Source organism: Hypomesus nipponensis, chromosome 16 (genome assembly GCF_054491055.1).
Source record: "Hypomesus nipponensis isolate SF chromosome 16, ASM5449105v1, whole genome shotgun sequence".
NCBI classification, from domain to species: domain Eukaryota; kingdom Metazoa; phylum Chordata; class Actinopteri; order Osmeriformes; family Osmeridae; genus Hypomesus; species Hypomesus nipponensis.
The window spans coordinates 1,495,700-1,520,000 of NC_140376.1; the positions used below are offsets into that span (position 1 = coordinate 1,495,700).

Sequence of the window (24,301 nt, forward strand, 5' to 3'; positions counted from 1 at the left end):
ATGTTTGAAATTAGCCGGACGCTCAATGCTGCTTTGTTGAGTAATGAGGTAAACCTGGATTTGAATATTCCTTCACGCCTCACCTGTGTATGTCTGCTGCCAACCATTCCGTGTTCCGTGTTACTGTGTGTGTGTGCGTGTGTGTGTGTACACACACTTCTGTGCCCACGTTTTTAGACACAAGACAGATTATTAAGCGATCAACACAAACCATATTAGCCCAGCATGATGGATGAGCATACAGAAGGAAGGATGGATGGGGGGATGGATGGATGGAGGGTGTAGTGGAAAAGAAGAATATTGGCTTGCAGTAAAGAGTAGGAGGGTGGCAGGCAGGCAAGCAGTTTTAGCGTGACACCCATTGTGCTGCTCCCTGTTCTGCCTACAGCAACATGGCTTCAGTCATCGAGCCTTCTTGTGACATAACCCATCAAAAGCTAAATGTGTGTGTGTTTATATATGAGCCTTAGTTTGTGAGGCCGTAGCATTCTATGATTCCCCCTCTCCTCGTTCCTCATTCTCTATCCTTCCTCTCGTTCGCCCTCACTCCCTCTTTTGCCCTTTACCATTCTGTGTCTGTCCTTTCTCCCTCCCCCTTTCTCTGCCTCCCTCTCTCCCTCCTCCCCCCCGTGTCCGTGTGTGAGTGTGTGTATTCTGGGAGCAGCATCTGAAGATGATGGCGCGCTCCGGTCAGCTATGGGGACTGGGCGCCAGTGGCGCCGGCTCCGTGCCTCACACACATTCGCCGCTCTCCCCCCGCCAACTCCCTCCAGCCCTGGCTGAAGGCAGGCCACGTCTGGTAAGAGGACAGACGGATCCTAACACCTCCATCGGCTCAGACAAACAGCTAATAGAGAGGACTAGAGAGAGTCGAAGAAGAGAGCGAGAGGGAAGGAGGGAGAGGCAGCGAAAGAGAGAGAGGGCAGGCAGAAAGCAAATCGATGCAGGATCATGACTGTATACCCAGAAACTGTATTAGCAGTTATTTACATGCTTGTGTGTGCTCAATTACATCCGCCTACTCTACCCTCTGTCAGTCAGTCGGTTACCTTGGGTGCTAGAGAGGCAGTGCGTGTGTGTGTGTGTGTAGGTAATATGTTTGCATTAGAAGTGCTTGCCCCTCTGTATGCGCAGTTTGCTACCGACCGCAACAACGTTTTATCGTCTGGAGCAGACAGTTCACGCACTGTTCTGTAAGGACATTAACAAGATACAATGTAAGCTTACGTTTAACAATGTTCACACACAAAAAACAAACATTTACATTTCTTTCGCGATACACGGATGTTATAATTGATTGAGGGGTATACAAGGAAAGGTTTTCACCCTTAATTACTGGCAGTGTCTCACATTTAATGTTAAAATTTAATAAATGTTGGTCGTAGTGCATGAACTTTCTATAAGCACAGTGGTTCAGTTACTGGGAAGCTAGTAGGTACATATAAATAAACCAAATAGAGGGTAATCGGGATTAGGTCCATAGAACACAATTCAATATCGGATTTTCTTCAAAGACAGCAGAATGTTTACGTTGCTTCGCTCGTACCTGGAAAAAATGTGCTCATTCAAAGTGTTGTTATCTTGGTGCAGTGTGTGTGTGTGCATGTAGAAGTGTGTGATTGTGTGTTTGTATAGCGGTGTGTGTTCGTGCATGTGTCTTGTTTATGATGTATATGGGTACAGTTTTGTTCAGTTCAGGGAAAGGTTACCACCGACAGACCGTTTATCCCTAGGAGGATAGATTCAGCAGCACTGAGAGTAAATCCTTAACTCTCCTTGGTGTATTATATTGACATGAAACTGTGGGTGTCTAATCTGTGCCGGTCTCTCGTTGGTTTGGGCTCCCCGTCAAACTGGCTCAGATCCCCACCCCAGAGCCTTCCGGAACGCCATAGAAATCCCTGTCATGCTGACAGTAGGGAGAAAAGGACTGCCGTTGTTGGTGTGTGTGTGTGTGTGGGGCGTGGTGGTGGTGTGTGTGGGGCGTGGTGGTGGTGGTGGGGGGGGGGGTGGAGAGGGGGCGGGGGGAGAGAACCTGGATGTGGAATGTTTGAAAAAGTGAATCTTGTTTTTTATATTGTCATTACATTTAATCAAAGTGAATTAGATGCAGTTTTTACGTGATTGATTCTTTTCATGCAGTATGAGTATGTGAGTGAACAGAATGACTCACACTGTTCATTGTGTTGGATAATATGACTGGAATCAACAATATGATTCAAATATCCAAAGACGTCACATGCGTGTAATCACAGTAATGACCGTCACATGATCATTTTAAAGCAATGCAGTTGTTGCGGTTGCTCACAGTGAAATGTATTTGTGTGTGCGCCCATGTGTGTGTGTTTGTGTGAGCGCAGTTAGCGTGGTTAAAACAGACCATCGTTACAGTGATTAATGACACCTTCATTAAGCACAGATCGGTCATTTGCATACATTAGATAAATGTGCTGGAAGAAGAATGTGTGTTCGCACCTGTATCCCCCTTCCTGCACGCTGACAGAGGAGATAAAGGTGCAGTAAAGGTGGAGTAGAGGTGCAGTAAAGGTGCAGTAAAGGTGGAGTAGAGGTGGAGTAGAGGTGGCCTGCAGTTTCACAGTCTGAATGTACCGATCAGTTTGGCAACAATACCGAGAAGAAGTCTGGCTTGATAAGAAATTAAACAACAATACGTAAAAAATTGTATTGGAGTATTTTGACCTTATTAAGAACACTCATGTGATCCAGGTTGGATGTTAGAAGATGGATGATAGAAGATGGATGATATCAACTAGATGGATGATAGTCCATCACTGAGGCCCCGTTTTAAGATATTAGATTATAATCACGACAAACTCTATTGATTAGAGAAATGGCTTCAGCCCCGAAACTCTGCAGTGTGTGTGTGTGTGTGTGAGAGAGAAAGGGTAAGAGACAGACTGAAGAGGGTACAGACTTTGTAAAAACAGTGTAGATCAGGATGTCAACTATGCAAAGAACAGAGGATAAAAATTGAGAGATAGAGAAAGAGGAGAGGACGAGGACCGAAAGAAGACAGGGAAGGTGTGGAGAGAGAGACAAGAGAGAGAGATAGAGAGAGAGAGACAGAGAGAGAGAGAGAGACAGAGACAGAGAGAGAGACAGAGAGTAAGAGATAGAGAGTGAGAGACAGAGAGACAGAGAGAGAGAGACAGAGAGAGAGAGAGACAGAGAGTAAGAGATAGAGAGTGAGAGACAGAGAGAGAGACAAGAGAGAGAGATAGAGACAGAGAGTAAGAAACAGAGAGTGAGAGACTGAGAGTGAGAGACAGAGAGAGAGAGAGAGAGAGACAGAGAGCATGGCTGCTTGGGTTGGCATAGGCAGACAGACGGTACATTGGCCCTAGAGATGGTGAGGGGTCATCTCTATTTCACAACAATGATTAGCTCCCTCCACACACACACACACACGCTGCCTCCATCTGCCACCCTGCACTTCCTCCTTCCCTGATTGCTGTGTTTTCCACCCCAGGAAATGAGTTCATTTATGCTCCGCAACCTCGTCGTGGCTGACACACCGACAGGTGCAGCGCTTGTCGAGACGCCTGGAGAGACAGAGAGAGTGAGTGAGTGAGAGTGCTTTAGTTTATAAAGGCGAGTTTTCGCCCATAAAAAGCTCCCTCAGATACAATGGCTGTTGATTAGCACACACCCTCTCGGCAGGCGAACCCCCCATCTTGCCAAACGCCACGTGAATAACCTGGCAACGAGCGGAACAAATCCGGCGAAAGGCGGTTGGAAATTGCGCCGCCGATCGAACGACGGAGTTGCTCTCAACGACGGAAATTTCCACAGTTGTAAACATCCTAGAGAGACTGGGACTGTCTGGGGGAGTCAAGCCCCCCCCCCCCCCCCCCGCCCCCCCGCGCTAACCCCCCAGGAGCAGGAGAGAAGGGAGATGTGTACTGGTGTGAGAAGAAGAGGGCAGGCCTCTCGGCGTAGACACTAAAGCGTTGCTCAGTCATCTGTGTCCTAGGCAGCGCTTCTCTGCAGAGCTCACCTCCCCCATCCCTTCACCACCCCACCCCGCTCCCTCTCTCTCCCCACCCTGCTCCCTCTCTCTCCATCCTCTCTCTCCCGCTCCCTACCTCTCTCTCCCTCTCTGTCTCTCTCTCTCTCTCCATCTTCTCCTCCTCCTCTAACCAACATGCTACGTCTCCCCTCCCCAGGTCAGTTAGCGGTCACCAGCTCCCACACCGGCCTGCAGCAGACCCAGGACCCCTCCCACACAACGGAGGCTCTACAATCAATCGTCCGATCATAAAAAATATATGTACGGCATACCACTTAGCACCACATAATACCAGATCAGTGAGTGGAGTGTTTATCAAGCATCCTTGTCGGGAACATTGGAGTTGTCATGTTCTTGGATTGGGCGTGGTACCCTGTGTGTGTGTGTGGGGTGAGGAGGGTTTGCAGACTATAAAGGAAGGTTAATAGCGCTTGCTGGCACGGTGCCATTAAGAGGGGCAGAGTAAGGCTGAGAGGAGGGCCTGAGCGAGGGGGGGTGAGGGCTGGGGGAGGCCACCTCTGCAGGGAGAGCTGGTTATGGTGGTGGCTGGCTCCAGGGGGGTGGAGGGGTGCGGGGGGAGGAGGGGTGTGGGGGGGGGGGGGCCTGGTGGAAGGCAGCTGAGCCTCAGTCCCGCTGGGAACCGTCACTGCAGTCTGGAGCAGGTGTCGGCAGTCAAGCCTGGAGAGGACAGAGGAAGAGAGGAGGGGAGGGGAAGGGAAGGGAGAGAAAAAGAGAGGAGAGGAGACGAGGGGAGGAGAGGGGAGGAGGACAGAAGAGAAAAGGGAAGTGAAAGGGAGGAGAAGAGGGGAGGAGAGAGGAGGGGAGGGGAGGGGAGGAAAAGAGGGGAGAGGAGAAGAGAGGAGGGAAGGGAGGAGAAAGAATCACTTTGTATGGCACAGAGGGCAGGTGGCACTCTATCACACATGAACCCAGCCTGTTTCTCACATCCTTTCTCTCTCTCTCCACATCATCTCCATCCCTCCCTCTCCTGTTCTCTCTCTCTCTCCACAGTACACCCTCTGAGCGATCTTTGCATACCCGGCCGTGTCAATAAGCTCCTCAGCATGGGGCCTCTCCCTCTGATCACATTAACATGTTTGGTTTCATACCAGCCTCACTTGAACCCCCTCCAGCCCCACACCCACACACTCCCTCCACCCCCACCGTCACACCCCTCCAGACAGACAGCTGTAGCCCAGTGTCCACCAGGGGTCACCTTCCTGGATACAGGTACCGTGACCTGGAAGTAAGCTTGTGGTTTCCCCCCTTAGAGAGGCAATCGGCGAGGATGAACGGCGTCTGGGGCGCAGGCAACAGGCAGGGCTCTCTCTGTTGGACCGTGGGGCTGTGATTGGGTTGATGCTAAAATGATCATCGGGACAGAGAAGCTGGAGGGAAGTGAATAGTCGGCGTTGGATAATAAAATAAAATAAAGTGTTTTATCTGAAGCCGGGGGTGGTCTAAAAGTGGGAATAGGAGAGCTACTCACGCACGCAAATGAAATCATGTTTGTTTAACTTTGGGAATTCTGGTTGCTTTTGATCAGGTTTGGATAGCCAGTGTGTTTAGCATTTATAATTTTTTTTGAAGAGACAAATTTGACCCCACAAAAGTTCAGCATTCTTGACCAGAGAGAGGTTCTGTGTGGAGCAAAAATACTTCAAATTTTGGAGACGCATTTCTACAGACATACACTGCTCGATGAACGTCCAATTGCATTATTACGGCTATACTAATTTTAAATGGAAAACCGGAAAAATAATAATAATAAACGATAAAATAACACTGTGACCTAGATGCCTTTGAGGGAAATAAAATGTCCTCGCCAATATGTGCAAATTATTTCTTGATTACAGTTAAGAAGCTGGCAAATTCACTGTAGGTTACAGGCTGTCCCTACGCTAGACACAGCCCACAGTATAACACTTAGAACACAATCCCGTAGCCAGAAGGTTCAATAAAACCAGGTTTACTATCCTTACCGAGTCAGAAAAGAACGCTTTCACACAAACACAAGTTAACAGCTAAGAGGATATGACCTACCGTATGAGAACTCACTGTAGTTTCCCATTTTGAAGCACAGATTAAAGGTGTGCGGTCTGTAACTCGGCTTGGGGGCTAACGGCTAGATGACAGACGTTGATGATTGAGTGATCGGCTGCAGCCCATTCCTGACATGTTGACGAACAACACTGCCCCCCCCACCCCCACCCCACCCCCTTGTCCGCAGAATTGATAGTTTCTCAGCCGATGCCTTGTATTGATCGGCTAATTGCTGGAGAGGCAAAGTGGCTGCTGTCATGAATTAATGATGTATTGCTGACGCGTACATTTAGCTGCCGAGGACTGAAGGAGGGCCCAAAAGTGCAGGCATTAACTGTGCTAGCAAGCACTAAAGAGACCAACCTAGCAAGCGAACAGCTAGCGTTAACTAAGCTACTGTGAACTGGCATGTTTGTATTAACTTTGCACTACTTAAATAGTTAACGGGCATTAGCAGTTGCTAGCCCCATTGAGATCTGCTTTGCTATCAACTAACGTCAACTTCTCGTGAGAATGAGCTTATAGTGAACTCTCCCCAGACCCATAAATAATGCATCTATTCTAACGCCAGCTTTCAGGTTTAAATGGCGTACCATGGAGTCTGCCCAGAACATCAGTGACAAGACACTGAAATAACCCAATTTACTGCAGCTGAAAAACGTATTCATGTATGGTAATTATTCCTCAAGGTATCGCTCTCTCTCTAGATTCTCGCACTCTCTCTCCTTCTCATTTTATTTCGTGGAAGAGCCTGTGAGTGTGTGTATACTATGACACTCCTATGTATCACGTGTCCTACGTCCAGAGAAGGAAGGAGAGCACTCGCCTTTCATACATGAAAAACAATTTCACGAGGCGGTCTATCAGACGCCAGGTCTAGTTTGTCTACCCCGAACAGATGGAGTAGAGGAACCCTTTGAAGAAAATAATTACCTTTACTTGTTAATTGAACGGCTTCACCACAAAACAGTTAAAATGACTAAAGTATTCTCTTTAGAGAGCAAGAGAAGGAAGGAGAGAGAGAGAGAGAGAGAGAGAGAAAGAGAGAGATAAAGAGAGAGAGAGAGAGAGAGAGAAAGAGGGAGAGAAAGAGGGAGAGAAAGAGGGAGAGAGAAAAAGCACACAGTGATTTTTGGTGTGTGGGAACATTATGCAGCGCTGGTTACCTGCTGAGGCCCTCGGCTGCATCTCAATCCTGAGATGTTTTTCCTTCCTGTTCTCTTCCATTCCATCTTTAAGGTCTTTATTAATTTGCAAATTAATACTCTTTTTCGTACCTGGATCTAGTCAGTGCAAGCTTTCACACTAGAGACGTTATTTCTCTGAGCGATTTTGCGGCATTTATTTTTTTCGAACCAAGGTCAAAACTCATATTGTTGATCACGTCACATAGTCAAAACATTCAACATGGTGGATCGATTGTTTTTGTTTCTCAGCACCCGGTATTATAAGATAAAAGAACTACAAGGACAACGATTATAAAGACAACGTATGGAGAGGAATAGAGATTCAGTGTGACGATGCCGTGTGTATATCAAGCTTCAAATGTAAAACGTATTTGTTTAAATTGTACTTGTTTTTATTTGACACGTTTATTTGTGTTGCGTCCAGTGTGGAAAGACCTTTAGGTAGCAACATTCAGGAATGAGATGCAGCTCTGAGGTATATGGCAGTAGGTAGTAGAACTAAAGGAACATGTTTGTGTATGTGTGTGCATATGTCAGCCTGTGCATGTGTGTGCGTTTTAAAGTCCCCACCAGATGGACCACAGTGGTCACTCTCTGTGTGTGGTTGAACCCCTACTGGGATCAAACGCAACACCCCCCTTCTTCCCTCCCCATCTCCCCCCAAGCCCACCAACATTGTTCCACAAAAAACCCTACAGCCATCACTCTGAGAGCTAGCCTAGTAGTGTGTCGTACAGCACTCCTTTCCCTTCTAAAAACCTTTCGAGGTTCGATCGTGAATAATCGCCCATCAACGAATAATAGAGACCGGAGGAAACAATGACATCCCAAACTTAGCTGCAGTATAATTGAAATGTGTGACATTTGGGTAAACAGTGATATGATTGAGGGGCCTTGCTTGGCAGCGGAACAGGAGAGGAGAGGTGGCAATGTGGTGAATGTCAGCTCCCTTGGAGGTCTCCTCTGTTGTCCAAGTGGACAGTAATCCCCCGGTTCCCTGCCGGTTTCCCACCCTCACACACAAGACACACTTCAACTGACCAGTCAGCTAGCCACGCAACCGACCGGAACCGTCTACACAACCATGCTAACCTCTCTACCTAGCAGATACGGTAACTATGCCAACAGTCTCGCAACCCTCTCCGCCTACCAATCAGTTAACCACGGAACTGGCTTATCGTTTCTCGCAAATCCTATAGCTAATCATTTTAAAAGAGCGTTTAAATGTTTTATGTGAAGAAATACTCCGAAGCATCTGGATTGTTGACGTTGTGTGGACTACATCAGATACTGTACACATCATCAAAATCCTGCATTTTATTTCGTTTTTTTGATCTTCCCCTCTGGGCTGTCAGGCCCAATCCTAGAGACATGGGGAGGTTTCAGTGAGACAGCATGTCTCTCCCTGGTCGACACATTGCCGTTTGAGACGGCCTCGTGGGTCACAGGAATGACAAGCGCCTGTGACAAATACAGGGCAGTTTCGTCCTGAAGTCGCCATGAACTATTTATGTCGAGTCGGAATGGGTTTCTGTCGAACTGCTGACACAAGCAAGAGCTGGAATGACTGTGGTGTGCCAAGTGACATGGAGAGAGACAGGCAGAAATCAGACAGACAGGCAGAAATCAGACAGACAGGCAGAGAGAAAGAGAGAGAGAGAGAGCGGTAGATCCAGAGGGAAAGAAAGTAGATAGATTTGTGAGAAATTGAAGGGAGATTTGCAGATAGAGAGTGATAGAGAGAGGTAGAGAATGATCCATGGAGAGGGAGAAGGAAATATCAGAGAGACAAATAGGCGGAAAAGAGAGGTATGAATAGAGGTTGGCAAATACAGTACCTGTAGAGATCGTATTTGTAGAGACTGAAAGACATGCAGTGATTATATAAAGAGGAACATTTTGTCACACAGGTCAAACAAAGCGCTAAACGCTACAGTAAATATTTCTCATTTTAACACCAACTTGGAACCATAGACTAAAAACACAAAACTATGTGCAAATCCAGAGAACGATCGCGTCTAATCCGAACCTCCAAATTGGCAAAAAATCAACAGAGGACTGAGAGAAAAGTGTTGTCCTTGTCGGGGGAAAGTTTTCTAATAGATGTTTCATGTCTGGGGAGAAAGAGAATGGCAATTTGTCACCAAGCCAGGATGCTGAAAGCCTGACACCCATTTGTTGATTGTTACTGGCGGATAGCTGGACAATGTTTCAGTGTGTGTTGGTGACTGCGTGTGTGTGTGTTTCAGTGTGTGTCTAAGGTGATCATCAATCTGACGGCCACAGATAGGTTCTGTCTGCCAAAGCCTCCATAGAGGAGTGGTGGGTCTTTGAAGGACAACATAGTGAGAGCTAGAGTGAGGAGAGGAATACCAAGGAGAGAACCAACAGCAGGCCTGTCTACCAGGGGAAACAGGTTCCTTTTTTTGTCCGCATTGGAGAGAAATGATTTCAAATATGTACAGTACATGATCAAAATCTAAGTCTGTCATATACTGTATATGCAGATATGTAAGTTAAACATTTATATATTTTTTTAACCCAGAAATTAACTCAATAGAAAATGACCCTTGCAAATACAAGCTCTTGGGTTTATGGTCCCAGGACACATCAAATGTAAACTACCACATAACATTTGTGGATGATCCGATGTTTTTGTGAGACACTTCACTGCAGAGGAATGCTTTGAACACGTGAGTTAGTCAAGTGTTGATGAAAGTTAGAGGTATTTTCTAAGCCACACCTTGGCTTTGAATCCACACTCAGCTGCCTTGAAATAGACTTGCTGATTATTCCTAGCGAAACATGGGACAAGTGTTGAGACACTGCATCTGCTGGTTATCAACAAGATGGATTCAAGACAATTAACACGCTTTCTGCATGATATATGTGTTGGGATACGGTGATGCTTGATACAACACACCCCCTGCGAGGTTTGCCTACGAAGCAGGGAAGCACTATATGTGTTAGATTGTGAGACTTGTGTGTTAGGTTTGCTCGGGTATACCCATCAGAAACACACACAGGCAGATTACAAGGAAGAGGGGTGTGTAATAGGGGTGCAAAAGTAAGAGTTGACAGTGAGGCTCCTAAAAATGTGTTGTTACAGTTCCTATCAGTTACAGACGTGTCTCAATTTTCATCAGCATAAATGAAAGAATCTGTGGGGTTGTTAACCAGTGTGGCTGTGTGTGTGTGTGTGTGTGTGTGTGTGTGTGTGTTTGTGTGTGTGTGTGTGTGTGTAAGTGTAAGTGTATTCAGTATCTGATTAAATCATGAATGTGTTTTTCTAAACAAAACATTTGTTTTTAACTACAAACCCGGGAGAGTGGAGGGTCTTTGACAATTCAATTTAATTTAAAAGTAAATCAGTGAAAGAACAAAAAACAGTAATATCAATTCAACAATTGTTGCAGGAATCTTTGAAAGACAGTTGGGTGGATGCTAGAGAGAGAAGGGTAATTAGTATCTCCTTTATTTTTACAGGATTCATAATTTCTTTCCCCTCCAATGGGTGTAAAACGACATCTTCCTTGTCCCAGCTCCTTCCCCCCCCCCATCCTCACTCCGGTCTAATCCAATGGCTGTCTAACCGCTGGTATTCATCATTATTATGTTCTTGTTATTTACACTGCAGGACGATTAACAGCCAGCAGTAAAAACACACAGCCAGAGGGAGCGAGGCAGAGAGAACAGTTTCTCCAGCTCGCCGTGAAGGCTTTTCATGAAGACAAAGGTCAATGCTGAAGAAAGCAAACGGGGGGAAAGCTAGCGTGTTTTTCAGCGCAGGTCCTCAAAAACATCGTGTTTTGGTTATCTATCCGACAGGGCGGTCGGGAGGAAGGTCAGGATTGGCAGTGGAGGTAGAAAGAAGAATATCATTTATATTCTATTCTGCACAGTTCAACTGCATTCTAATTTGTTTTAGACTCCTGTTCATCATAAGTACACTGTCTAGACCTACTTTGTTAGTACAAAACCAAATCATTTTCTATTCTATTCTATCATCCTAGCGAGCCAACTATGCAGACCAGGGCAGTCCGGGGAGTCCTAATTGCTGGCATCAGGGCTGCAGCAGCTGGAGTGCGTGTGTGTGTGCACGCATGTGTGTGTCTGTGTGTATGAATGTGTGTGTGTCTGTGTGTATGAATGTGTGTGTGTCTTATTAGTATGTCGAGCACACTGTTGAGCTGGGCTGCTGCACTACTCAGAGAGCGTCGGGGTCAAAGGTCAAGTGGAGAGAATGAGAGCTTCTTTGCAGAGCTCTCCGCACAAGCGGTCCTTCTCGTTTCTCTTCCTTTCTGTCGGTGTGTGGAAGTGAGGGGTGGATTCTGCGGCTTGTAAAAGCAGAGGAAAGCCATTGTTCTGATGCACAATGCAACTATGTGCTTTAGTGGCGAGATGCAGGTACCAGATTCAGGAGCTTGTTGGGGTTATTCGATCTAAACAAAAAAGCAATTGTTTGTATTCTTGTCAGGTTAGTCAAGAGTGTCGACAGTGTTTGGGTGTTTTGATTTGAGTCGGGGAGCGGGGGAGCGGGGGGGGGGGGGGGAGCTGAGAGGGTGTGGAGAGAGCTGGGAGAGGATTTCCCACCCCTCTCTGACCGTCTGCTACATCAAATGCATCACCCAAAACGTGGGAAAAAAAGGGGTGGGTGCAGAGAGAAGGATGACGTGTATGTGCTTGTGTGTGAGTGTGCGTCTTGTTTGTTGTTGTTGTTGTTGTGTGTTTAACAACAGTCCCCTCGCCCCTACCCAGACACCCTCCTCTACAGCGTGCTGCTCAAGAGCTCCCTCTTCGTGTTTGTGAGTTGTTTATGGTGTAATATTACAGGGCGGGGTATTTGTGTGCGTGCGTGAATTGTTCTTAGTCACGATGCGTCGAGGAATAGCTTTTAAAGCAGTTCCTGTTCGCGAGCAGAGGTGAAATGGGAGTCAAGTGGCTGAGCGGTGAGGGAGTCGGGCTAGTAATCAGAAGGTTGCCGGATCAATTCCCTGCCGGGCACAAATGACGTTGTGTCCTTGGGCAAGGCACTTCACCCTACTTGCCTCGGGGGGAATGTCCCTGTACTTACTGTAAGTCGCTCTGGATAAGAGTGTCTGCTGAATGACTAAATGTAAGTGTAAAATTAGTTGTGTGTGAGGTACAAGGAGGACAGAGGACAGAATCATGTTAATTATTGAAGCTGCTTGCGTGCAGCATAGATAGAGAGACAGAGAGAGAGAGAGAGGTCATATGTGGTTGGAGGTGAATGGAAAAGAAAGGTGGAACATGGCAAAGTGCAGCAAAGGCAGGACCTGATCATCTTCAACACCCAAACAGTTCCCGGCTTCTCTAAACTGTCTTTCATGTTAAACAAAAGCGTCTTAAAAGGGCACTGTACTCAAAATAGATGCATGTATGCATTTTGATGAATCTGCCAATCATGAAATAGAAGATTTATTTTATTTAAAACACAATATTTTTGTTTGTGGGTAAGAATGTTTTGGGGCAAAGCAATTAATTAAACTGTGGCTTATTTACAGTATTATTATAATCATTGTTATTATTATTAGTCCATGAATTCTATTTCTTCTAATTGTTCACGACGATCCAGAAGTTAGTGTCGATGCTCAGGTGATATCTATAATACAGACGCCACTATGAAGAGCGTAGACTCTAGCGGATCGAATCCCCCCGCGCAAGCCCTCCTCCAACTCTCCTCCATGGGCGTACCACCCCTTCCCAGGTTAACCGCAGCCAATGAGAATCTACACCGACTGAATATGCCATAAATGGGTTTGCATGAAGAAAGGATGCTTGCAATAGCGCTGCCGTTCCCGTGAAGACCAAGTCGTTCGTCTATTTAGATTTATTACTTTTTTCCCCACCCGCGTTTCTTTCTTCTCTCCTCCGCCCCGAGGAAGAACGGCGAGATTTCCACCCACGGCTCTCAGCATCCCGACTAACGGCACTCACGAGCTCATTCATCCACTCTCACACGCGCCTTCGCTATCCGATTGTCCTTGGGACCACGCGCGACACTTTACCAAGCGGGTTTCTTCAGATACACGGAGCCTTGAAGCGTCTTGGCTTTCGCTCCTTTCACTTCAACAATTTCCTCACGAAATAAGAATGGTCATGGTGAGTAAATCGGCTTCATACTATTTGGAAAATACTATCTTGAAAAAGCCAGCCGCACCCGCCTTTAGATACCGATTATTTCCCCCTAAATTCTAATTTTTATTTTATTTTCATCACAGTTGACGTTGTTTTTTCAGCAGACTAAGCGCTACATTAAAATCCTCGGATTTTTCACCAACCCGTCGCAAATTGGTTGTTGACTAATTTTGCAGGTGCACATCAGGTTTGTGTGTGAGGGAGAGAACAAGTCTGTATTTCTACAGTAGTCTCTGTAAAACAGACTAACTCTGCAGAGTCTAGTTGCTTCAAAGTCTTACTAATTAGGTTAATGTCGAATTCATATGTACCCTACACTGTCGCACAATATTTGATTTGAATGGCACAAAAAAATCGGAGCCTATGGTAATATCGTAAGATATTAAGCTGTACGTTTCCCCCCGTCAACTAACAATATAGACAGAGGAGATAAAGAAATACAGATCTTAGTCATTTGTGATCTGACACATTGTGGTAGTTTTACAGGTGTGATGTGTGATGGTGTGTGTGTGAGTGTCGGTGTGGGGGCTGTTAACATGTGGCCAATGATGGCTCATGTATATACATATTGCTGTGCAGGCATCCTGTTACCATAAAGCCCCAGGCTCCAGCCAAGGCACCTCTGGGCTCACTTCAGCAGGCAGCTCAACACCAGCAGCACCACCAGAGCCAAACAGGAGAGACAGCCATTGATTCCTTTACTGGGGAGGCAGGGAGCGAGGCAGGGAGAGGCAGGTGGGGAGAGGCAGAGAGGCAGGCGCAGCTCAGAGCAATGTGTGTTGACGGCGAGGAAGCCGAATAGAGAATGAAGGTGTTAACAGTCTGGAGAGGGAAGGAGGAGAGGGGCGGGGCGGGGCAGACGAGACTGGCCGGGGAGCCAATGACAGAGCTGGCAGTGCAGAGTCTGACCTCACAGCTAAGGAGGAGACGAGGGAGGGGTCGTTGGTTGGGTTGGTGGAAGAGAGAGGGAGGGGAGAGAATTCGTTTTCTTTCTCCTTTGCTCTCTCTCTCTCTCCCTCTCTCCCTCTCTCTCTCTCCCTCTCTCCCTCTCCCTCTCTCTCTCTCCCTCTCCCTCTCTCTCTCTCTCTCCCTAGTCTCAGCTCTCAGCCCAGCCTGTGTGAAAGACTGCGATGCCTGGCCTCACCAGAATCTCATAGCAGTCTGGAGAGTGTGCTAGGAGAGAGAGAGGAACAAGAGACATAGGTAGCAGAGAGAGACCGAGAGAGAGAGTGGACGAGAGACACAGGTAGTAGAGAGAGAGAGGTCCAGACCAGTGGAGATATTTTGCCAAGGCGTTGCTGAGGAAGCATACCTGCCGTCGGCACCCAGATGGAGTGGAATGGGTTTAAAATGGTAAGGAGTGGACCGTACCCAGCCAGCCATCCAGCCATCCATCCATCCAGCCAGCCATCCAGCCAGCCAGCCAGCCAGCCAGCCAGCCAGCCAGATTCTACCTGGCTGTGCTAAGATCCCACGACTAGCTAGCCAGCCAGCAGTATAACATCACCAGCAGTAGCGCAAGAGAGAGGAAGGGGGTTTATTTCTGGCATGGCAGGTGTGTGTGTTCATGCTTGCAGAGAGCTCAGGTTATGGACAAGGGGCTGTTGTCCATGTGCAGTGTTTTGCTTGTACACAAGATTGTATCTGTGCTCTGTGATATTAACGCTTGCTCTTTAGTGTGTGTTTATATGCATGTATGCAAAGTGCTTGGAACAGCAGGTGGGAGGTAGGTGTTGTTTTCAGAACGGTGTTTGCGTAATGGAGATGGTGTGTGGGTATGTATGTATGTGTACGCCTGTGTGTGTGTGTGCACGCCTGGGTGTGTATGTGTCTTTGTATCACACTGTTCCTCAAACCCAAACTTTTTTCTTAACCATTGTTGTCGCCCCCACTCGTATTAGCTTAGCTTGTGTGTGTGTGGGTGTAGTTTGAGTGTGTCTGTTGGGTATGCATGTGAACAGTATGATTGCTTAGGGTATATACTGTATGTGTTCGTTTGAGTGTTATGTCAGATTACATTTACTAGACTCTCTTATCCAGAGCGAATTACAGTAAGTACAGGGACATTCCCCCGAGGCAATTAGGGTGAATTGCCTTGCCCAAGGACACAACGTAATTTGGCACAGCCGGGAATCGAACTGGCAACCTTCAGATTACTAGCCCGATTCCCTAACCGCTCAGCTACCTGACTCCCAGATATGTATATACGATGTGTGTGTAGGAACTGTATGTATGTGATGCATATACAGTGTGTGTGTGTGTGTGTGTATGCAGATATGTGAGTGTGTGTGTATACAGTGTGTGTGTGTGTATGCAGCGTGTGTGTTGTAATGTTGACTAACGACTCTGAATCGTCCGTCTAACGAGAGGCGGGAGACTGCCAGAGAATCTCTTCACCTCCTTCCCTCTCCATCCATCTAGCGGCCGGTCCCGACAGGCCTGCTGACCAGCTCAAACAGCCATCACTCCTCCCCACGTCAGCACAGCCCTCGCTACACCAGCCCTGCACCATCCACACCGGCACGCCACATGCTAACCTCTCCCTGGTACACTCTGTCGATGCTGAACTACGTATAATTTGAAGCAATTGCATTATACTGACATGATGTCCCGGTCACAAAGGAACTTTGTGTAGTTAATCAGGAATAGGAGAGGTATTATTCCGTGTGTCAAAGTTAATGTTTGATTGTTTGCATTTGGGATTTGTTCCTGTGAGCGTGCAATCAAAATGCTAATCGACAGAGAAAGCAATTCCCCCTCCGGTGACAATGGTAGCTGCGGCTAGCACAGTTTGTCCCTGAACGCTAGCTGTAGCATGGTGATTGAGGGTCTGGATACTAACTCACAGCTGATGGAGACTGGGGGTGTTGAGGGGGAGGGAGAGAGATGGGGAATAGCGAGAGAGAGAGAGAGCGGGGGAAGGTGGAGATAGATGGAGAATTAGAGGAAGACAAGCCTGGAGGAAGAGGAGGAAGTTGCGAGGGGGAATGGTGGATAGGGACGAGGTGGTAAAGAAGGGGAAAAAAAGAGAGAGTTGTACATTAGAGAGGGAGATAGAGACAAAAATTGAGCAAGAAAGAGGTAGAGCTAGAAAGCGAGCCTGAGAGAGAGAGAGAGAGAGAGAGAGAGAGAGAGAGAGAGAGAGAGAGAGAGAGAGAGAGAGAGAGAGAGAGAGAGAGAGAGAGAGAGAGAGAGAGAGAGAGAGAGAGAGAGAGAAAGAAAGAAAGAAAGAAAGAAAGAAAGAAAGAAAGAAAGAAAGAAAGAAAGAAAGAGAAAGAAAGAGGGGGATAGAAGGAAAGAGTAAGAGAGAGGGATAAAGGTGACAAGAGAGAGGTGTTTATGGTGCATATCTTATCCAGACACCATAGTACCTTAAGAACAGCTACACACACACGCCCTTTCACTCTCTTTTTCTCTCACACACTGTAGATGGACACACACACACACCAAGTCTTCAGCATGGCAGCACCTCTCTAGTCTCAGTCCTGTCCAGCTCCAAGGTTACACCTTCCCTGTATGCTAATACCTGAGGATGCCTGCTGGAATGATAATCAGGCCTCACTAACAGGGGAATGGAGAGGAGGAGGGAGAGGGGGATGTTTGGGGGAAACAGGGGATGAAATACTAGTTGTAGAAGCTATATGGGTGGAAACTAGTGTTGATTGAGGAAACCCCAAACAGTTATCACCACCAAATGTAACAGTGAATCTCATCAAAGGTGAATAGTCACTTCAGTCAGTTCAACAAGAAAATACTTGTGAAGGTATATCTCAGTCTGTCAGTAGGTTAAAAGTAAATAAACATTACATTACAACAAATTTTATTTAAAAAGTCACCCACCAAACTGACTGACACAGTGCCGACCTCCATAGGAGACCCATCAATGAAATACCACCCACATACCACATCATCTCAAATGGCTGTTTGACTAGGTAAATACTGAACAGCCAGGTGTTGAGCAGACCAAGTTTAGCACATGACAGCACAGCCTATTAGAGTGAGAATGCTGAGGTTGTTGACATGGAAACGTGCCCCATCAGGTATGTTGGCCTGACTCTGCACCCCCGCTGCATCGTAGTAATTAGTGAAGGGTTTACCCGCTGAATTGCCGAACGGCCGTCTTTAGCTGCGCGCCACTGTCGGACGTGGTGCAGACGTAGGCTACACGCCAACGAAAAGCTAGCGATTCGCTGGCGCTATGTGTAAAGCTACATCTGAAGAATGAGTTTAACCAATCTTCACTGGCTACACATAGCGTGGGTAATCCCACTTTTAGATTGTGCTCGCGTGGCAAGCTAATGCAATCTAAAGCAACTATTTACTCAGCATAAAGCTAATTCTAGCTAGCTCAGCCTATGCTATCTCTAGCTAGCTTACTTCTTTGCATGTAGCCCCCAAAATATTCCTACCTATTGTTTACTGGGATATTTAGTATCCTGGCTAATGCTATCTACTGGCAGCCACTCATGCAGTGAGAGATTTTGCTGTATATCATTTGTTTGACTTATTACAAGTAGCCTGGCTAATGCTAATCAATAGCCAGCCCCTTTGAGTAACTAGCTAGTCGCTAGTCTCGCTAATCCCGCCAATGTCTAAAATTGTTGTAAAATAAAATTAGAAATTAATAAAAGGGTGTTGGCTTTCTGATCAATCACTTATGTTACAAGCCAGTGAGAATTCAAATCACTGTTCGGCAATATGTTAAGTGTTAATTCTCTGTGTATTTCCATGTAAAAGACACCAATTAGTGTCTGTTAAACAAGCTCATGCTCCTTAGATAAGCAGCTCTCAACCTTTGTTTCAGTAACGAAGCTTCCTTCTTAAATATTCCTTTTGTGTGAAGCCCAAACACACATGAATATCAACAAAATGGTAACATTTAAAATTTAATAGGCTTCCACAGTGATTTTCTTCGTTTATTGAATAAAAAAAAAAGTATGTCTTCCGAGAGAGAAATAGAGAGAGAGCCACCATGAGAAGCACAGGCAGTCATTCTGCTGTAAGGGAAGCCGTCTTCACACACACACAAGCCTTAAGTCCTTTGGCGGAAATTCAAACTGCAACAGACAGACAAATAATCATCGTGAGGTTTGCAGGCTCGCGCTACAGTCCTGCTAATGAATACAGGGCCTTGGCCTTGTTGTGCTGTTGTGCTGTTGCTCTCCCTCTCTCTCTCTCTCTCTCTCTCTCTCTCTCTCTCTCTCTCTCTCTCTCTCTCTCTCTCTCTCTCTCTCTCCGTGCCTCTCTCTCTCCCCCACCTCTCTCAATCTCTCTGTCTCTGTTCCACCTCCCCTACTCCTCTGTATCTGTGTGTTTTGGTATTCAGACAGACGTTTGCTTGTGAGTGGCAGTTTCTCTTGAGACGGCTCACAAGGCGGCTGCCTTGTCTCATCTGCATTTTGCATCCCAGGAAAAACCCAGAGCAGAAAGCTGCAGAAGCATCAGCAGGAAGCCAGACAGGCAGTGTGTGTGTGTGTGTGTGTGTGTCTCACCAGCAGTTGCTGTTCCTTGTTAGTCGGCAGCCAGACTAGACCAGGCGTGGTGCTGTGATGTTTAAGGACATTTTAAGGTCGCTCCTTCAACAGGGGGCTTTTTCTTTCTCCGCCTCAAAGATATTAAACATTCATATTTCTGTTGCCGAATGAATTATAGATTGCAACATGCAACCTAACATGCTACAAAATGGCACCACTGGTTGAATTACAAACACATTCGGGCCTTGTGTATCTCTCCATTGCAGACTCAACCCGGCTCATCACACCACAGGCAACATCCAACTGAGCATGAGGAACAACATAGTTCCTATCGGGAGTTAGGAGAGAGGGAGGAGGAGAGAAGGAAGGATTAAGATAGTAGAGAAAAGGGATAGCTTGTTGTCTGGTGCGTTTTGAACATGGTTCATACCACAGACTCACTTTAAAACAATCTCTCTGTCCATTACTCTAAGAACGTAAAGAAACTCTGTGGGGTGGTTCGAGACGCTGGATTGGGACTCACAGTCTAGTGAATGCTGAGGGTAAACAAATTCAACAAAAACAGCGTCAGTACAGTGTCAGCAGGCGGGCTGTTAAAGGAAGCCTGTTTCTTTAGTTCCCACTACACAAATACAGAAAAGGATTGTATCTAAAACATTTCAAAGAATGTACATTTTAGATTGTGATTTATAGACTTGAACTATATCACATGGTTCTAGTTGTACACAGAGAGACTGATATTTTATATACTGACATATATACTGAATTCAGCTGTTTCGTTTTGGAAATAGATTCTATATTCCCCTTCAAATCAACAGTGAAGATTCTCTTTCCTGTTCCCTGTCCATAAATATGAATAGGCATTTCAACTCAGATCCTTATCAACCGAGATTATCGTTGCCAGCCACAAACAACACTGGCAACGCCGTCCTGAATCAGGAGAGCATTGGATGACAGGGGAGGCAGTCAGCGAGTCTATCTCCCCCGTGTCCATGCGGTGACGAACTGAAACGCCGTTCCAGAATTTTCCGTGGAAACGAGCCCTGTATTTACTGGCACATGCTGTATGAGCGCAGCTCCTCCTTTCCTTCGGGCATTTTTTTTGTTGTTGCTCATGCTGGCTCTCGGCAGAAGGAGATTAATCTGCTCGTTTGAATGCAAGCCACACTGGTTTCATTCGGAATGCTGAACGAGTAGCGCGCGCGCGCGGGGGGGGGGGGGGTAAGGGAGGTAGGGGGGTGGGGGGCAGCCTGGCTTTAGTGCCTCTTCTTCCTCTATGCTTCCTGTACATAAACTCAGTGATGCCCTGGAGACAGGCTCCTTCCTCTGAAAGGGCTGTACCCACCCAAACGTTACACTGGCCACTACATCCTCACCTTGACATCAATTTCCATATTTGATAATGGCACCATTATCCTCAAATGCATCACTTTTAGTTAAGGGTGTTAATATTCAGGCTGAAACGGCACATGTTTGTGGTTCTAAGGAAAAGTGTTTCACATGACAGTCACGACATCGAGGGCGCTTATCACAATAAACACGCTGTTGCTGTTAGCACTTGGTATGTATGATACAGAACATTCTAACTAATGAATTTAAACCTCACTACGTTTTCCCTAAATGATTTATTGACCCTGTCCGCCCACACTACCCTGTAGTTACTGGTGCTCTGTGTCCAGCGCGCTGTTTGCTTATTGAGATGATGGACATTTGTCCTTCCTCCTCTCACTATTTGATTATATGAGCTCTGGTTTAGATGCTAATCAATAACTCGATTAGCTGTGCAACACACACACACACACACACAGACGCACGATCGCTGAGACCATGGAATGAAACCCTGTGAGATGGTGGGCTGGTGTCTGTATGATTTACCATCCTGTCTCTGCTGCAAGGCTACAGTGGCTATCACACACACACACCACACACACACACACACACACACACACACACACACACACAGACCGTGAGGCTGAGCTCAGCTGTCGCTGACGGTAGAAAACAGTGATTCGATTAGGAGCGGCTCTGTCTTTACTCAGCAGCTGGGTTGTCGAGTGTGTGTGTGTGTGTGTGTGTATCTGCATGTCTCTGTGTGGAGAGAGACCAGAGACCAAACACAGACACACACACACACAGTGTAACAGATGCACACAGACACACACACACACAGTGTAACAGATGCACACAGACACACACACACACAGTGTAACAGATGCACACAGACACAAGGTTGTGCAATGTTGGAGCTTTCTGTTCCAGGGGTCCACCTGCAGGGTTTCTGTCTGTGTTGAACTACGTACGTGCTCCAAGAAGATGACATTACACTTCCTGGTTCTAGATAAACATTCATTACAAGCGAGGCCAGAGAAAGGTGTACAGAAGCCAACATTTGCTGAGTAAAACCTCTCATTATTTTAATGAACCGTTTAAGTTCAAATTGATATAGTTAGTAGCCTATATTCAGTTTTTCTTTTTCTTTTAACCAAAGATGTAGGGAAGGTGGTTTCGGTAAGCATTGATAACCTCGTTGTCTAGATTGGGACCGCTAATGAGAAGGCTTCAGCTTGTGAGTTAACGCACAGAAAATGCTGCTTTACCAGCAGTTCAGCAGGCCTGAAGGTGACTGACTCAAACATGGCCGCCCGCGCTCACCGCTGCGTTGGCATGCCGACGCCCAGCCCTGCCAGCTACCTGTGGGGGGGTGGCACACTCAGGTTAGCTGGTGCTGACGCGGTACATCAGCTCGGTACCCAGCTACACACAGCCTCCAGAACCAGGCCTGGAGCGAGTCTTTGGGCTGACAGGATCTGAAACAGGATCGCACTCCAACCAAGGTCTCCCTGCAGGCCAAATCACCTTAGTCTACTGAGAGGACAATGCTTCAGAGGACGATGCGTCAGAGGACGATGCTTCAGAGGACGATGCGTCAGAGGACGATGCTTCAGAGGACGCCAGGGCCTTCTGTTAAACACTGCTGCCGTGGCAGAGCTATGCACCTCATGCTGCTTCCTGTGGTGGCTTGGTTGTTTTATCTTAGGCTGAGACTGGGATAGGTTTACTCACTAGGTATCTGTTCTGTCACACAGACTGGTCCTAGTCTGTTCTGTCACACAGACTGGTCCTAGTCTGTTCTGTCACACAGACTGGTCCTAGTCTGTTCTGTCATACAGACTGGTCCTAGTCTGTTCTGTCACACAGACTGGTCCTAGTCTGTTCTGTCACACAGACTGGTCCTAGTCTTGTAAGCAGAGTGGAAGCTGGAGAGAGCCAGGGTTCTGGCTGGGCTGTGCGACCACGGCCTGGTCTGGAGAGCTGGGGTTGGTGACTAGGGGCCTAAGCCTGCAGGACTGGGCTGAGTTAGGGCCAGTGGCCCGGGCTTCCAGAGCCAAGCTGTCAGGCGGGTGTCCAGAAGATGTCCCCCCCTCGTGGGCCACAATGGGAGGGACACAGGGGGCCACAGTCACTGGAGCTGCTCAAATTAAAGTGTCATCTCCAGAGTCAAGATGCTCAGTGATTTTCTGCTGGTGCAGCGCTGGACCTGCGCCAGTAGACCAATGGAGTCGGCCTCCAGTTTGGTCGAGGCTGGACACCGCAGTCTGTCTGCGGGCCCCGGCCTCAGCCTCGACCCCGCTGCAAGACTACTTCCCTTCTCCTCTCCGTTTCTCTCTCTTTCCTCTCTTTGTCAATCTCCTCTCTTCTCTCTCTCTCTCTCTTCTCTTTGTCACTCTCTCTCTCTCTCTCTCTCTCTCTCTCTCTCTCTCTCTCTCTCTCTCTCTCTCTCTCTCTCTCTCTCTCTCTCTCTCTTCTCTTTGTCAGTAGTCTGGACTGGTGTTTGATAAATTGCGTGTCTTACAGCAGAGCAGTGAGAAAGTGCCCTTTCTGGTGCCAGAAGCGAGCTTCCTCACCTGCAGAGAGATAAAGAGAGAGATTGAGAGAGCGGCTTGCAAAAAGAGAGAGAGAGAGAGAGACCGTGAAGAAAGGTGTGTCCATCTCCATCTGAACAGTGTGACTATCAGTTTGGGTTCAGGGTTTATACCTATCAGACAACCAGCTGATTGAGAGTCTAACTCACAGCTGGACCCAAACACAACATGCAGAGTCTCTCTGAGAGTCTCTCTGAGAGTCTCTCTGAGGCGTGAAGGTCAGAGGACAGCTAAAAACAAAGAACACTAATCATCAATAGATGTTTGTTATAATGGGCAAGCGGAGACACTCACGGTAATAATTCAATCTGTAAATGATTAATAGCACAGAATACATGACTAAATAAGGCAGTAGCTGATCCACTGATTGCAGTAAAACACGAGCACATAATAAGTCTCAGATTTCCTCCACAAGAGAGTGACTGAAACAGGATTGTTTTTATTTAGGTAAAAAAAAATCCACAGTTTCGTCTAAGAACAGCTGCTTCATGGGACTTGTAATACGCTCTGTAGCGTCTTAAAATCACAAACGTCTGGTTTGTTTTATGCTGTAATTTATATTAATTTCATATTTGCATATGATAATGTACGAAATGCATTCTCTTCCATGTCTCTTTCTCGTATGTGTCTATACTGCAGTGTGCTTCGTGCGTGTGCGTGTGTTTTCCACCTGTCTCCTCGGGCAATTAGCTTGAGCTCCATGTACTGTCATGTCTCTGACCTCTGACCCCTGCAAGCCTCTGACCCCTGCAAGCGTGTGCAGATCAACCAGAGGACCTTGGGGCCGCGAGGAAGAGGGGTGCAGATGTTGGACATCGATCTCATGGAAATAAAAGAACGTTGCAAGGGTAGTGAAGGAGGTCGGGTGGGGGAGTGAAGGAGGTCGGGTGGGGGAGTGAAGGAGGTCGGGTGGGGGGAGGGCGGGAGAGGTGGGGTGGGCAAGGAAAAAGTCAGGCAAAGTTAAATGAAAAATTGCTTCCATGCGCTGGCAAAATCTTTATTATTCTGAGTCACACAGGGGAAAGAGCAGAGGAGAGGAGAGGAGAGGAGGAGGAAAAAAGAATCCATTTGGCAAAGTAGTTGCAGATCGATGTGGCTGGAAGGCGGGGGGGAAGGGTGGGGGGGGGGAAGGGGGGAGGGGGGCTGAGAGGGTGGGGGGATCCCGTATTACTTTGCTGATTGATCCAGCTTCCTGTCTGAGCTGTAGGACGCGCCAGAACCAGGAAGTGTCTGGAGAAGAGAGGGTGAGAGAGAGAGAGGGAGAGAGGGTGAGAGAGAGAGGATGACAGAGAGAGAGAGGGTGAGAGAGAGAGGATGAGAGAGAAGGCAGAGAGACTGAAAAGTAAAAATCAATAAAGCTGGATGAAACAGCAGAGCAGAGACAGCTAAGTTGTATTCATCTGCAGCCAGACAGCAAGAGCTCACATCTCTCATTCACCCAGAGTGCTTTGAGAGTGTTTAGGCAGGACTGTGTGAGTGTGCATG

The 24,301-nt window shown here is 47.1% G+C and overlaps 1 protein-coding gene across 1 annotated transcript in view; it reads left to right on the forward strand.

Annotated features, from left to right (window-relative positions):
* elavl4 (ELAV like neuron-specific RNA binding protein 4) overlaps positions 1-24,301 on the forward strand; it is a 59,661-nt gene continuing 35,360 nt past the window's right edge. The window contains exons 1-2 of the mRNA XM_084675781.1: positions 1-48; positions 665-799. Coding sequence (XP_084531907.1) covers positions 1-48; positions 665-799 — 183 coding nt within the window. The remainder of the gene's footprint in view (positions 49-664; positions 800-24,301) is intronic.